Source organism: Mya arenaria, chromosome 4 (genome assembly GCF_026914265.1).
Source record: "Mya arenaria isolate MELC-2E11 chromosome 4, ASM2691426v1".
In the NCBI taxonomy this organism is placed as follows: domain Eukaryota; kingdom Metazoa; phylum Mollusca; class Bivalvia; order Myida; family Myidae; genus Mya; species Mya arenaria.
The window spans coordinates 74,742,837-74,754,196 of NC_069125.1; the positions used below are offsets into that span (position 1 = coordinate 74,742,837).

Sequence of the window (11,360 nt, forward strand, 5' to 3'; positions counted from 1 at the left end):
GAAACTATTGCATCAGTTGTTTGGTAAAAGTGAGTATATATATTTAAGTTTAGTTACACATGTATGTTTTAAAATGTGGCAATCAATGTTAACGACATAATTGAACATCAACGTATCGTGAGCTTTATGTGAGTCGAATGCGTACGTGAAGTCGTTTGATGGTTTGCTTTGGTTTAATATGACCTGTAACTTTTAGTGACATCTAACTTTATTTTTATTTTTTAGCTTTTCATGAGTTTAATCAAAAGGGGTCACTCCTACCTAGCATAAAATAACTATGAATTACTGGAGTTAAACGAATGTTAGAAAATCTCGAAAGGCCTATAGATATACTTTAAAGTCAAATGTCACTATAAAATTTTACAGGTCATATGGCACCAAAGCGGGAGTTCATTCCCATCAAACGATTGAGGATGAAACGAGAGCAGTATTTACTATTTACGTCTAACTTTCAGACCTTGTTAAACCATAGACCACGGGCAGGAGCGCCAAGATGAGCACTTCGGAAATGGCAAGTTAAATTTTCAAATATCTGTGTTAGTTCCTTAATGATTAAAAAAAAATGTGTACGCAACCAACGACCGGCCTAAAAAGTGCCAATGTTTAATTTATCATGGCAACGGTCAAATAAGTGCATACTTTTCCAGTAATGAAATATAAAGAGAATATGTGTATATAAGATCGTATTTTATTTTAAGAGTGTCATAGAAAAACATATTATCACTGATAAAGCATGCAAGAAGTATGAAAAAAACAACTAACGGCGGTCCACTTGCGGCCTGGCATTTTATACTTAAGTTACAAATCCATTGCATAACCTATTGCCTCATGTATAGGGAGGGAAGTTGTGGGGTGGCCGGTTCACGGGGTCAGTGGACCCCGTCATGGAACGCTTCAACCAGTCGCTGTCCTACGACCGCCGGATGTGGCGCGCTGACGTCACTGGAAGTCAGGCGTACGCCAGGTGTATCCAGGAGGCAGGTCTCATCAGCCAGGACGAGTGTGATTCTATTGTCACCGGGTTAGATAAGGTATCATAAATTAAGTTATTAATTGCAGGCAATTGCTTTACAAAATGTAAATTCACATGTTAATTGTTACTCGGAAATTGATACTAGTATTAAACAATTATGCCATAAGTATAATGTACAGTTCGGAATTGTAGAGAAAGGATATTAACGCACTATTTGACCTAGGTTGGTGCGGAATGGGAAAGCGGCGTGTTCCATGTAATGCCAGGTGACGAGGACATACACACCGCAAACGAACGGAGGCTAAAGGTTTCTAGTGATAAGTTCTATTGAGAAGTGTCGTTGAGAAACAAATCATCCTCCGTCTGTTTTAGAAACGAGTTAAGCCAGCACTTGTTCCAACCTGTTCTTTTGAGTTGAAATTTGCGTATGTCAAGTTGACATTTCAATATCAATCAATTGTAATTTCGTGTGTCATACGAAATAAACCGCTCACGAATTTCAACAATTCATCTTTTAACAAATTATTTTAGGAGCTGATCGGAGAGGCGGCGGACAAGTTGCACACCGGCCGCAGCCGAAACGACCAAGTGGCCACGGACATGCGGCTGTGGATGCGTGCCGCCCTTGCTACCCTTGGCGAACACCTTCGCAGCCTCATCAGCGTCATGGTCGACAGGGCCGCCAGGTACTGACATATTAAAATTATTACAAGTCTGAAACACAATTTATTATGTTGTGAATTCAAACCCATTTCTCTTTTTAATATTTTATACATTGTTAAGGATCTACATGTCCGGAGTTTTACCGAGTTGAGTTTGTGTTACAGTGAGATTGATGTACTGATGCCGGGCTACACTCACCTCCAGCGCGCCCAGCCTATCCGATGGAGCCACTGGATACTTAGGTTAAACGACTTTTAGTTACTACTGTATCATTTCCCGGGACGTTTTCATGTAAAGGTGACACTCTAGCCTGGGCGCGTAAAAAGAGGCAACACATTTTAAATAATTCGATCTATTGTAACACAAAAATAGTTCATGATTATATTAAAGAGATAGTATTGGGCATTGTCAGAGGTGATCCCGGCTGTTTCAGTTATTGCTGGATGTTGCGGCGGGACCACGAACGTCTCCTGGAACAAGCTCGGCGTGTGGACGTCTGTCCCCTGGGCAGCGGCGCCCTCGCCGGAAACCCCTTCAATATCGACAGACAGGCGCTCGCCTCAGGTCCGGTACACCATTCTCGTTTTGTTCCACTAAATTTACAATCCTACTTAGTGAGCTTAGTTTTGTTCTATGATAAAACGAACACTGATTTATGTTATATAAAGCGATAAATAGAGGTAATGGGATTAATTTAACCCCTTGTGTTACAGATCTGGGATTTTCCGGCATCACAAACAACAGCCTTGACGCGGTCAGTGACAGAGACTTCGTAGGTATGGACGGGTACGCGACGGGGGGGGGGGGGGGTGATTTTTCAGATGTATTTTTATAACTATTCGTTTTGTATTTTTATTGTCCTAGTAGGTAACCAGTGCTGTATGTTTTGCTTTAGCGGAGTTTCTGTCATGGGGGAGCCTATTGGCGGTGCACGTGAGCCGCTGGGCGGAGGACCTCATCCTGTATTCCACCAAGGAATTCTCCTTCCTCCGCCTCTCAGACGCTTACAGGTATCGGTACAGTTAGAACAACCAGCATAATCCTCCCAATACTAATATTAATTTATATGTCGATTCATTCAATCAATATCTACGTCATTTTTCCATCAGTTTGGATGACATGTATGCCAATAATGGCAGTGTACATTTATTTCAGTACCGGAAGTAGCCTGATGCCACAGAAGAAGAACGCGGACAGTCTTGAGCTTGTCCGGGGCAAGTGCGGTCGCGTTATCGGCAAGGTCAATATTTTAAACCACTCCTATACAGCCAGTGTAGCTTCTGAATGTCTACATCCCAAACTGTAGTTTTAATGATTCAATTGTTTTTCTTTTGAAGAGTTCACATGTTGATACGCTGATTATTGGTCTTTGTTTACAGTCCTGCGGGTTTTTGACGACATTGAAAGGCATCCCCAGCACATACAACAAGGACTTACAGGTAATCGTCTATGTATGACAGTCGTACCGAAAATAAAACGTTTCTGTTCAAATAATGTTACTTATTCATTAGTTAAATACGAATGATATATGAGCTCTGCTTTTCTATCTACAGGAGGACAAGGAGGCGATGTTTGACGTGTATGATACGCTAGAGGGCGTCCTGCAGGTGGCCAATGGCGTCATGGCAACTCTAAAGGTACAGTCACACTCTGTCGAGGTGTCCTTTCATTCTGGATAGTGGCTCTTGCGTTGTATCCATGTAATGACTATTATTGTGTTGCCTGTTATCATGTGGAAAAGCATCAGAAATTGTTAGAATGTTCATATTTTTATCATTGAATATTATATCAGACTTTTCAAGAATATATTTATTTATATTTCTATGTCACGTGTCGGTTTCAGGTAGACGCGGCCCAGATGCGGGCGGCGCTGAGCCCGGACATGCTGGCCACAGACCTCGCCTATTACCTCGTCAGGAAGGGGGTAAGCTACGCCAACGAGGGCGGGGTTTCACATACTTCAAGGGAACTTTTCTGTCCGGACTCCTGTTACCTCTTAGTTGATAACCCACGAAAGTGTGAAGTGTTCTTATTTCCACTGTGAGCCTTCAGTGTGATCATGGATGTCATGCATTAATAGTTAATACAATCATTTTTAATATAATTTTAGTTTAGTAACCATATAAATTATATTACTATTATCCGTGTAAATTGTTATACATGTAGGGTAAATGTTGTCTGTTGCAGGTTGCGTTCCGCACGGCGCACGGGCTGTCCGGGGGCTGCGTCGCTCTGGCGGAGCGGCAGGGCGTCCCCCTCGACCGCCTCACAGTCGAAGACTTTCGGTCTGTCAGGTACTGGTTTTTGATGTTTCTACATGAAGGTTGTTCATTCAATGAACAGCATGATTCGCTGTCTCGTTGTTCCTGGTGGTGGTCGTCGTTAATTGTAGCTATGTTGAAAGTTTCAAATGATCAACTATTAGAAACCGTCATACCATTCAAGTGACAAAAACAATTTTACAAGAACTCCGTCGACCGTGCTCGGAGGATAGTTGATTTATATTTTCTAGCTCATTTGTTGTGGGCTTTTTGCCTACTTAACGCTTTGGTACTCGAGCGACATAGTGCCTTAATGGCTCTCTTGTTTGTACACAAATTATCATTTTAGTAATATAGCTGTACCATTTTGATACTGTAACAGATAATACTAAATCAATTAAGAATGTAAGAAGTCGACCGGATTCTATGTTTCTGTTTTCAGCCCCGAGTTTGGGTCGGACGTACTGGACATCTGGCACTACGAGCGGTCCGTTGACCAGTACAGCGTGGCCGGAGGTACTGGGATGACCAGCGTACGGGCACAGCTAGACCAACTCCGGCAATGGCTCCAGGCGTCCGGAAACTGAAGGAGACGCAGCCCGCACAAAGCTCTCTCTGACTGTCGGTTCGGAGCACTTTGTTGTGACAATCATTGTTGGAAGGCTATACATGTATATGAACCTGCTTTTGCTATTGTTATAGTATAGTATGCTACCGTTGACGTATGCTACCGTTGACGTTTGCTACCATTGACTCTACCGTTGACGTATGCTATCGTTAACGTATGCTACCGTTGACCTTTGATACCATTGACGCTACCGTTGACGTTTGCTATCGTTGATGTTTGTTACCGTTGACGTATGCTACCGTTGACGTTTGCTACCATTGACGCTAACGTATGCTCCCGTTGACATATGCTATCGTTGACGTATGCTTCCGTTTGCGTATGCTACCGTTGACGTTTACTACCATTGACGCTACCGTTGACGTATGCTACCGTTGACGTTTGCTACCATTGACGCTACCGTTGACGTTTGCTACCATTGACGCTACCGTTATCGTATGTTACGGTTGACGTAGGCTACCGTTGACGTTTGCTACCGATGACGTATGCTACCGTTGACGTATGCTACCGTATTCTTAAACGTCTGTATGTTCACACATTAAAACCTTAAAGAGAATAAAGACGCCTCTGTCTGCTGGTCCATCCCACTTCTTTACCGCAAGATATATATTTTCCGTAGCATTGGATGTCCCCAATATAACTCGAGCTTACGAAACAACTTCAACCGTGACATCAGGTCTTGGCCCGCCCCCTTACCAAGCCAACTTCAACCGTGACATCAGGTCTTGGCCCGCCCCCTTACCAAGCCAACTTCAACCGTGACATTAGGTCTTGGCGCCCCCCTAATCAAACCAGCTTCAGCCGTCACATCAGGTCTTGGCCCGCCCCTAACCAATCCAACATCAACCGTGACATCAGGTCTTGGCCCGCCCCTGACTAAACCAACTTCAACCGGGACATCAGGCCTTTGCCCGACCCTGACTTAACAAATTTTAACCGTGACATTAGGCCTTGGCCCGACCCCTATCCAAGCCAACTTCAACCGTTACATTAGGTCTTGGCCTGCCCCTAAACAAACCAACTTCAACCGTGACATTAGGTCTTGGCCCGCCCCCTAAACAAACCAACTTCAACCGTGACATTAGGTCTTGGCCCGCCCCCTAACCAAGCCAACTGCAACCGTGACTTCAGGACTTGGCCTGACCTCTAACCACAACCAATTTTAACCGTGACATTAGGTCTTGGCTCGCTCCCTATCCAAAACCAACTTCAACCGTGATCAGGTCCTGGCCCGCCCCTAATCTACGCAAAATGAACCGTAACAACATGTCTAGATACAATTTGATGAAGAAAGTGATTTAGTTCAGCCCAATTGTAGAACAAGATTTAACAACATTATATAAATCACTTTCGTTGGCACGATGTGACGCGAGAGTGTGGTTTCGTGGGGTAAACCGGAGTACCTGGAAAAAACCCCACTTGTCCGGCTTGGTGATCACCATCCAAACGCACTTGTGATTTAAGACAGTGATTTTTTTAAACGATGTCTAATTTAATTATTTTTCTCTAAGCGTGCGAACGTTGAGGGGTCATCTCGGTGTATAATGGAAATAATAAACGATATGAATCAACGGTGCATGTTTATTATTCCTGATTTGCAAAAAATATTCCATACATAAAACAACATGTCGGAACGATGGCATGTTTCTAGAAAAAGTAGCGCATGATTGTGCTCTCATGTAATCGATGGAAAGAAAACGTTTGATGAACAAGGAGGTAGTATTTCAGAGACAAGATCAAAAATGTCTCATGAAACTAATTAATGCGATAAGTTTCCCAGTGTACAGAACAACCAATATTCAAATATACGAAACCTCCTCTAGCATAATCATCTAGATTGTTCACCGTAAAAAAAATCATTAAAAAATGACTGATCGTCAAAGACACAGAACCGTTTTCCATATTTAGCGAATTCTTCTAGTTCGCATATTCATAAAAAATACACTGCCAGTATCAACTTTGCCAACAGAGAAGCAATACAGAGGCCATTATGCATGTCCGACAAACACAAACTAGGATCACTTGTGCAAGTGAGTTACAGCAGCAACATGGTCGTAATCAAATACAACGATGCTCCTGTATGCACGTCAGAAGCACGACTATTAGTCCAGTTGACACTCTTTTCAATCTGATATATATCTGGTCAGTACCTTGGTGCCAGTTGCAGTGTTACGGCCCGCGCTTCCCGCCGCCATTTAGCGACGGTCTCTCCATCCTCTTCGAGTGTGAGGGAGGCCGGGCGTGACTTCCGGCTTAGCGACTTTCCGTGACTGCGGGGTCCCCGCTTTAACTCCCACACTGCAGTGTGGGTTACTGGTGCTATACTGTTAGTGTGTGCCACAGGTGTGACGCTGTTTCTTGTTAAATTACCCTTAAAGCTTCTTTTAAATCCATTCGGATGGAGCTCGGCAATTTTAGTTAAATCTGACGCCAGAGTGGTTGAAGGCTCCTGCTGAAAAACGTCGTCCGATAACGACGATTCCTCTACCATACTCGATACAGAAATAACATCCGGGCCAGCAGATTGTTTCAAATTTGTATTCATTTTTATTTGGTTTTCCGCGGACAAAGTACATAATTTTAATGGCTTCACTTGTACAAATCTTCCACCTTCCGACACCATTGAACCTTGGTGCTCTCTCCCTGGATGTCCATCATTCAAGTGATCTACATGACATGTGCACTGTCGAGAAACTGGAATTGTAAAACAGTTATGTGGGCAATGGGAAAGTGAAATAGTCTCGCCGGAATGTTTCACATGCAGTTGTTCCAAGGCGCCATAGTTTGCCAACATTGGTTCTTGATCAACTAGCCCCTCGTGCTCGCCCAAGGCCGAGGTCGCGTCAAGAATCATCCCCTCGGGCAGACCGGGGTCAGCACGTGGTGCCGCGTGCAAGGGGTGTTTATGTGAACTCCCTTTTTCACGGTTTATCTCGTCCTTCACGAGGTTACTTTTTTCAGTCCAAATATTCCGTTCCGGTGGACTTCCATGTATAAGGGAATTCATGGACGACGCATTTTCAATCGTTGATGATTGATTAAAAAATTGCTCATGATCTGTATTAGCGTTTTCTTTTTTACGTCTGAGAATTTGAAGAATTTTCTGAAAGCCAAACAACGCCCGTGATTTGGCCGTTTGTTGTCCATTTCCGGTATTGTCTGCCCAGACGCCCTCCATGATCATGTTTGCTCGCTGAGGCGCTATCTTGGTCGGGGATTTCGTGTAGAACATCTCCAGCTTCCGCATGCGCGCTAGGCGCTTCCGGCGGCGGTAGAGGCAGAAGTCGATGGGAAAGCAGACCAGGAAGACAAGCGCGGTTCCTCCAACGATCAGCACCACGAGCAGCCACTTTTCTGACATCGCTGAAACAGACAACAAATCGGTGCTATTTGCTCATCATTAGTTCTATTAGTCCATCACCATTGACTCGTGAAACGGTTTGATGTTCTGTAATACGTTGTTAATTCTATTTTAATGGAAACGATGTTCCTGTGAACGGATACTAACGTATTGATTCTAAGGAAAACATCAAGGCAAACGAAGTAATAAATTGTATCAGCGATTGACCATAAAATAACTGTATAAAGTCGAATGTTTACGACAGAGAAAACCCGTCTGAGATGTTGCCGATAATAGTTTCAACACTGATGCTTTAATTGCCAATGTCAATATGCATGTGCTCAATATTACACTAGAACGAGGAATTACACTTTAACGAGAAATAAAACTGAGCATGTTTGAAATACGTAACAGTTGAACTTGTACGAAGGCAGCAAAGCTCTTACATATCTTAGGACAAACATTTTTTTCAAACGTAATCATTATTATTATTATTATTATTATATAAGTATATATTCTTTGATTTACATTATTTTCTTTGTCACGAACAAGGGCAAATACGAATGAAATCGCTCGCAAGAACTGCCTGTTTTTAAGGCAGACCACAAATGTCTGCTTACGTTTACCAGTTCGTGCGCTCTCTCGTCAATGGTTTGTGCATGCCACAGCGTACAAGGAACACCGCCTCCCCACTCCTAACGCTCGCCAGCCACTCAATGTCGTCAAGGTAACATTTCCATAGAAACTTATCGATTTAACATAAGATTTAAGTCTCCCCTGTTTAGTATTAAACGTTTAAATCACCACAAAACATACAGAAAGTCTCATCGGGTTTTGCTGTCTTACCTTAACACGCGTCTAACTATCCCTGAGAAGTCGCTTTAATATCCGTAAAACATCCTGCTGTCACATTGAAGAGATGCGCTTATAACAGAAAACACACATGCACAAAAAAGTGTGTGGGTAACATTTGTGATCATATATACACTCAAACACACAATAATAGTATTGTGTGCCTAAACCTAGGGTTTATAAAATTATAGTAAATACATGCGACATATAATGACATCCATTCTGGAAAAGAAGTAGATGTGTCCACTTAAATTATATATTGAATTAGTTTTTCACTTAAAAATAAATAACCGAGTTGTTTTGGATGTACACCGTTGATTAAGACAAGCCGTGCACACATGGAGGAGCTTGGCTGTTTTCTTCTGGAAAATGTAATTTGGCAGGATTATGCGATTAATGCTTTGACCTAACATTGCGTGGGAATAAAAATCTGTATGATTAATTCAACCTAATACAGCACTGGTCAAGATGCATCCAGGCTTGGTTTAAGTTGTGATTGGTTTCAGGCGTATGATTGGTTTACGTACGCTGTATCATAATACAAATACAACACTCAGTATATCTGTTTAAATAAAATATAATTTCTTGAGACTTATGAAGTAACTATAGTTACATGTAGGGTTGAAGCTGTACATGGCAACAGTAATGCCTCGGTCACATATCCGTACCATATCCGTAGGATTGATAAAACCACCTTATCAAATCCATACGGTCTCCATACAATCGTAGCTTCTGGTCACATGCCTACGGGCCTTTTGGAGGATGCACTCGTAGGATATCCGTACAGACATCGCAGACAAGTCATGCGGAGCTCACGAGGAACTCGGTTTTATATCACTTTTTATCCTCAAGAAGTCGTACAGCGAACGTAACGCCGTGCGGACATCGAAGGTTTCCAGGCTGAAGTGCGCAGAAGCCCATATGCATGTACGAGCTCAGCCGGGGCCCTAGCGAGCTGCTCCCGATTTCGCCGACATATGGAACAATAGTCAAGATGACCCTAGATTGCTCACTTTAGTATGGCTGAACAGTAAACATGACATCGGGAAAGCGGTTTCAGCACACGAGGTAGAGAAGCACTACGTACAAACAAGAGGGCCATGATGGCCCTAAAACGCTCACCATAACTCTGTGATTAAGCATTAATAAAAATGTTGCAATTTAATCATGCCTTACTGATTACGATGCCTTGTTTTATATTTGTAAAGGGTCATGTAATGAAGCTACCTGTAAAGTTTCATTGAATTTGGCCTGGTAGTTTCAGAGATTTTTTTAACGCAACACAGTAAGTCGCCCATTTTGTTGTTGTTGCTGTTGATCAATCTCAATGCATTGTTGTATTTTTGTAGAGGGTCATGCAATAAAGCTTCCTGTAAAGTTTCAGTGAACTTGGCCTGGTAGTTTTTCAGGAGATGTTTTTTAAAAGCAAAACAGGAAGTTGGCCAGATTGTTGTTGTTGTTGATTAATCGTGACCCCTTGTTGTATTTTTGTAGAAGGTTACCTAAGGAAGCTTCCTGTAAAGTTTCATTGAATTTGGACTGGTAGTGTTAGAGATGTTTTTAAAGCAAACCAGGAAGTTGGTCATTGTGTTGTTGTTGTTGTTGATCAATCGTGACCCCTTGTTGTATTTTTGTAGATGTTTTTTTTAAAGGAAAACAGGAAGTCAGCCATTTTGTTGTTGTTGCTGTTAGTGTTGTTGTTAATCAATCGTGACCCATTGTTGTATTTTTGTAGATGGTCACCCCAGGAAGCTTCCTGTAAAGTTTCATTGAATTTGGAGTGGTAATTGCAGAGGAGATGTTTTTTAAAGCAAAACAGGAAGTCAGCCATTTTGTTGTTGTTGCTGTTGTTGTTGTTGTTAATCAATCGTGACTTCCTTGTTGTATTTTTGTAGAGGGTCATCCAAGGAAGCTTCCTGTAAAGTTTTATTAAATTTGGAGTGGTAGTTTCAGAGATGTTTTTTAAAGCAAAACAAAAAGTCGGCCATTTTGTTGTTGTTGTTGTTGTTGCTGATCAATCGTGACACCTTGTTGTATTTTTGTAGAGGGTCACCCAAGGAAGCTTTCTGTAAAGTTTTATTAAATTTGGAGTGGTAGTTTCAGAGATGTTTTTTAAAGCAAAACAAAAAGTCGGCCATTTTGTTGTTGTTGTTGTTGTTGCTGATCAATCGTGACACCTTGTTGTATTTTTGTAGAGGGTCACCCAAGGAAGCTTTCTGTAAAGTTTCATTGAATTTGGATTGGTAGTTTTAGGGGAGGTCTTACGACTGACAAAGACCGATCACAATAGCTCACCTTGAGCACTTTGTGCTCTGGTGAGCTAAAAAGTATAAGCTTAACTTGTCTAGTTTGAACAGTAAATATGTTGCCATATAACCATATAGCGAAAACCATCCCTGTGGTTTAGGAGATACATGTACTTTACAGTGACAGGAGCGCTGGGAGGTGATCGGTTGGGCAGTGTCGTGTTAATGTTTGTGAGAGGACGTCTCCCTTCCGAGGCTTGTATAGTCGGAAGGAGAGAAACTTAAATCTACATGCATTGCTAAAAACCTACGTCAGTTTTAAAAACATGTTCAGGTGCCATTTATTGTATAATGTTGCGAAAGAAGGACATCAGAGATGCTCTAGTGCTCTGATCCTATG

At 42.2% G+C, this 11,360-nt stretch overlaps 2 protein-coding genes across 4 annotated transcripts; one reads left to right on the forward strand and one right to left on the reverse strand.

The window, feature by feature from the left end:
- The first annotated feature begins 815 nt into the window (after nucleotides 1-815).
- LOC128232527 (argininosuccinate lyase-like) lies at nucleotides 816-6,097 on the forward strand. Of its 3 annotated transcripts, none has more exons than XR_008260542.1 (14): nucleotides 816-1,031; nucleotides 1,197-1,280; nucleotides 1,505-1,659; nucleotides 1,801-1,878; nucleotides 2,070-2,200; nucleotides 2,350-2,412; nucleotides 2,532-2,646; nucleotides 2,792-2,876; nucleotides 3,016-3,075; nucleotides 3,190-3,273; nucleotides 3,480-3,560; nucleotides 3,824-3,930; nucleotides 4,340-5,561; nucleotides 5,608-6,097. XR_008260542.1 is itself a non-coding variant. In XM_052946151.1 (13 exons), exons 1-13 carry the CDS (start codon nucleotides 885-887, stop codon nucleotides 4,482-4,484), a joined length of 1,335 nt encoding a protein of 444 aa, XP_052802111.1. In that variant the 5' UTR covers nucleotides 816-884; the 3' UTR covers nucleotides 4,485-6,097. The 3 variants fall into 3 exon arrangements, 1 of the variants encoding a protein (XP_052802111.1); XR_008260543.1 differs by having other exon boundaries at nucleotides 4,340-5,198; nucleotides 5,245-6,097; XM_052946151.1 differs by having other exon boundaries at nucleotides 4,340-6,097.
- Nucleotides 6,098-6,310: 213 nt separating this feature from the next.
- On the reverse strand, nucleotides 6,311-8,526 carry LOC128232528 (uncharacterized). The gene is made up of 2 exons (XM_052946152.1): nucleotides 8,483-8,526; nucleotides 6,311-7,885 (listed from the first exon to the last, which is right to left on the reverse strand). Exon 2 carries the CDS (start codon nucleotides 7,881-7,883, stop codon nucleotides 6,666-6,668), a length of 1,218 nt encoding a protein of 405 aa, XP_052802112.1. The 5' UTR covers nucleotides 7,884-7,885; nucleotides 8,483-8,526; the 3' UTR covers nucleotides 6,311-6,665.
- Nucleotides 8,527-11,360: the final 2,834 nt, after the last annotated feature.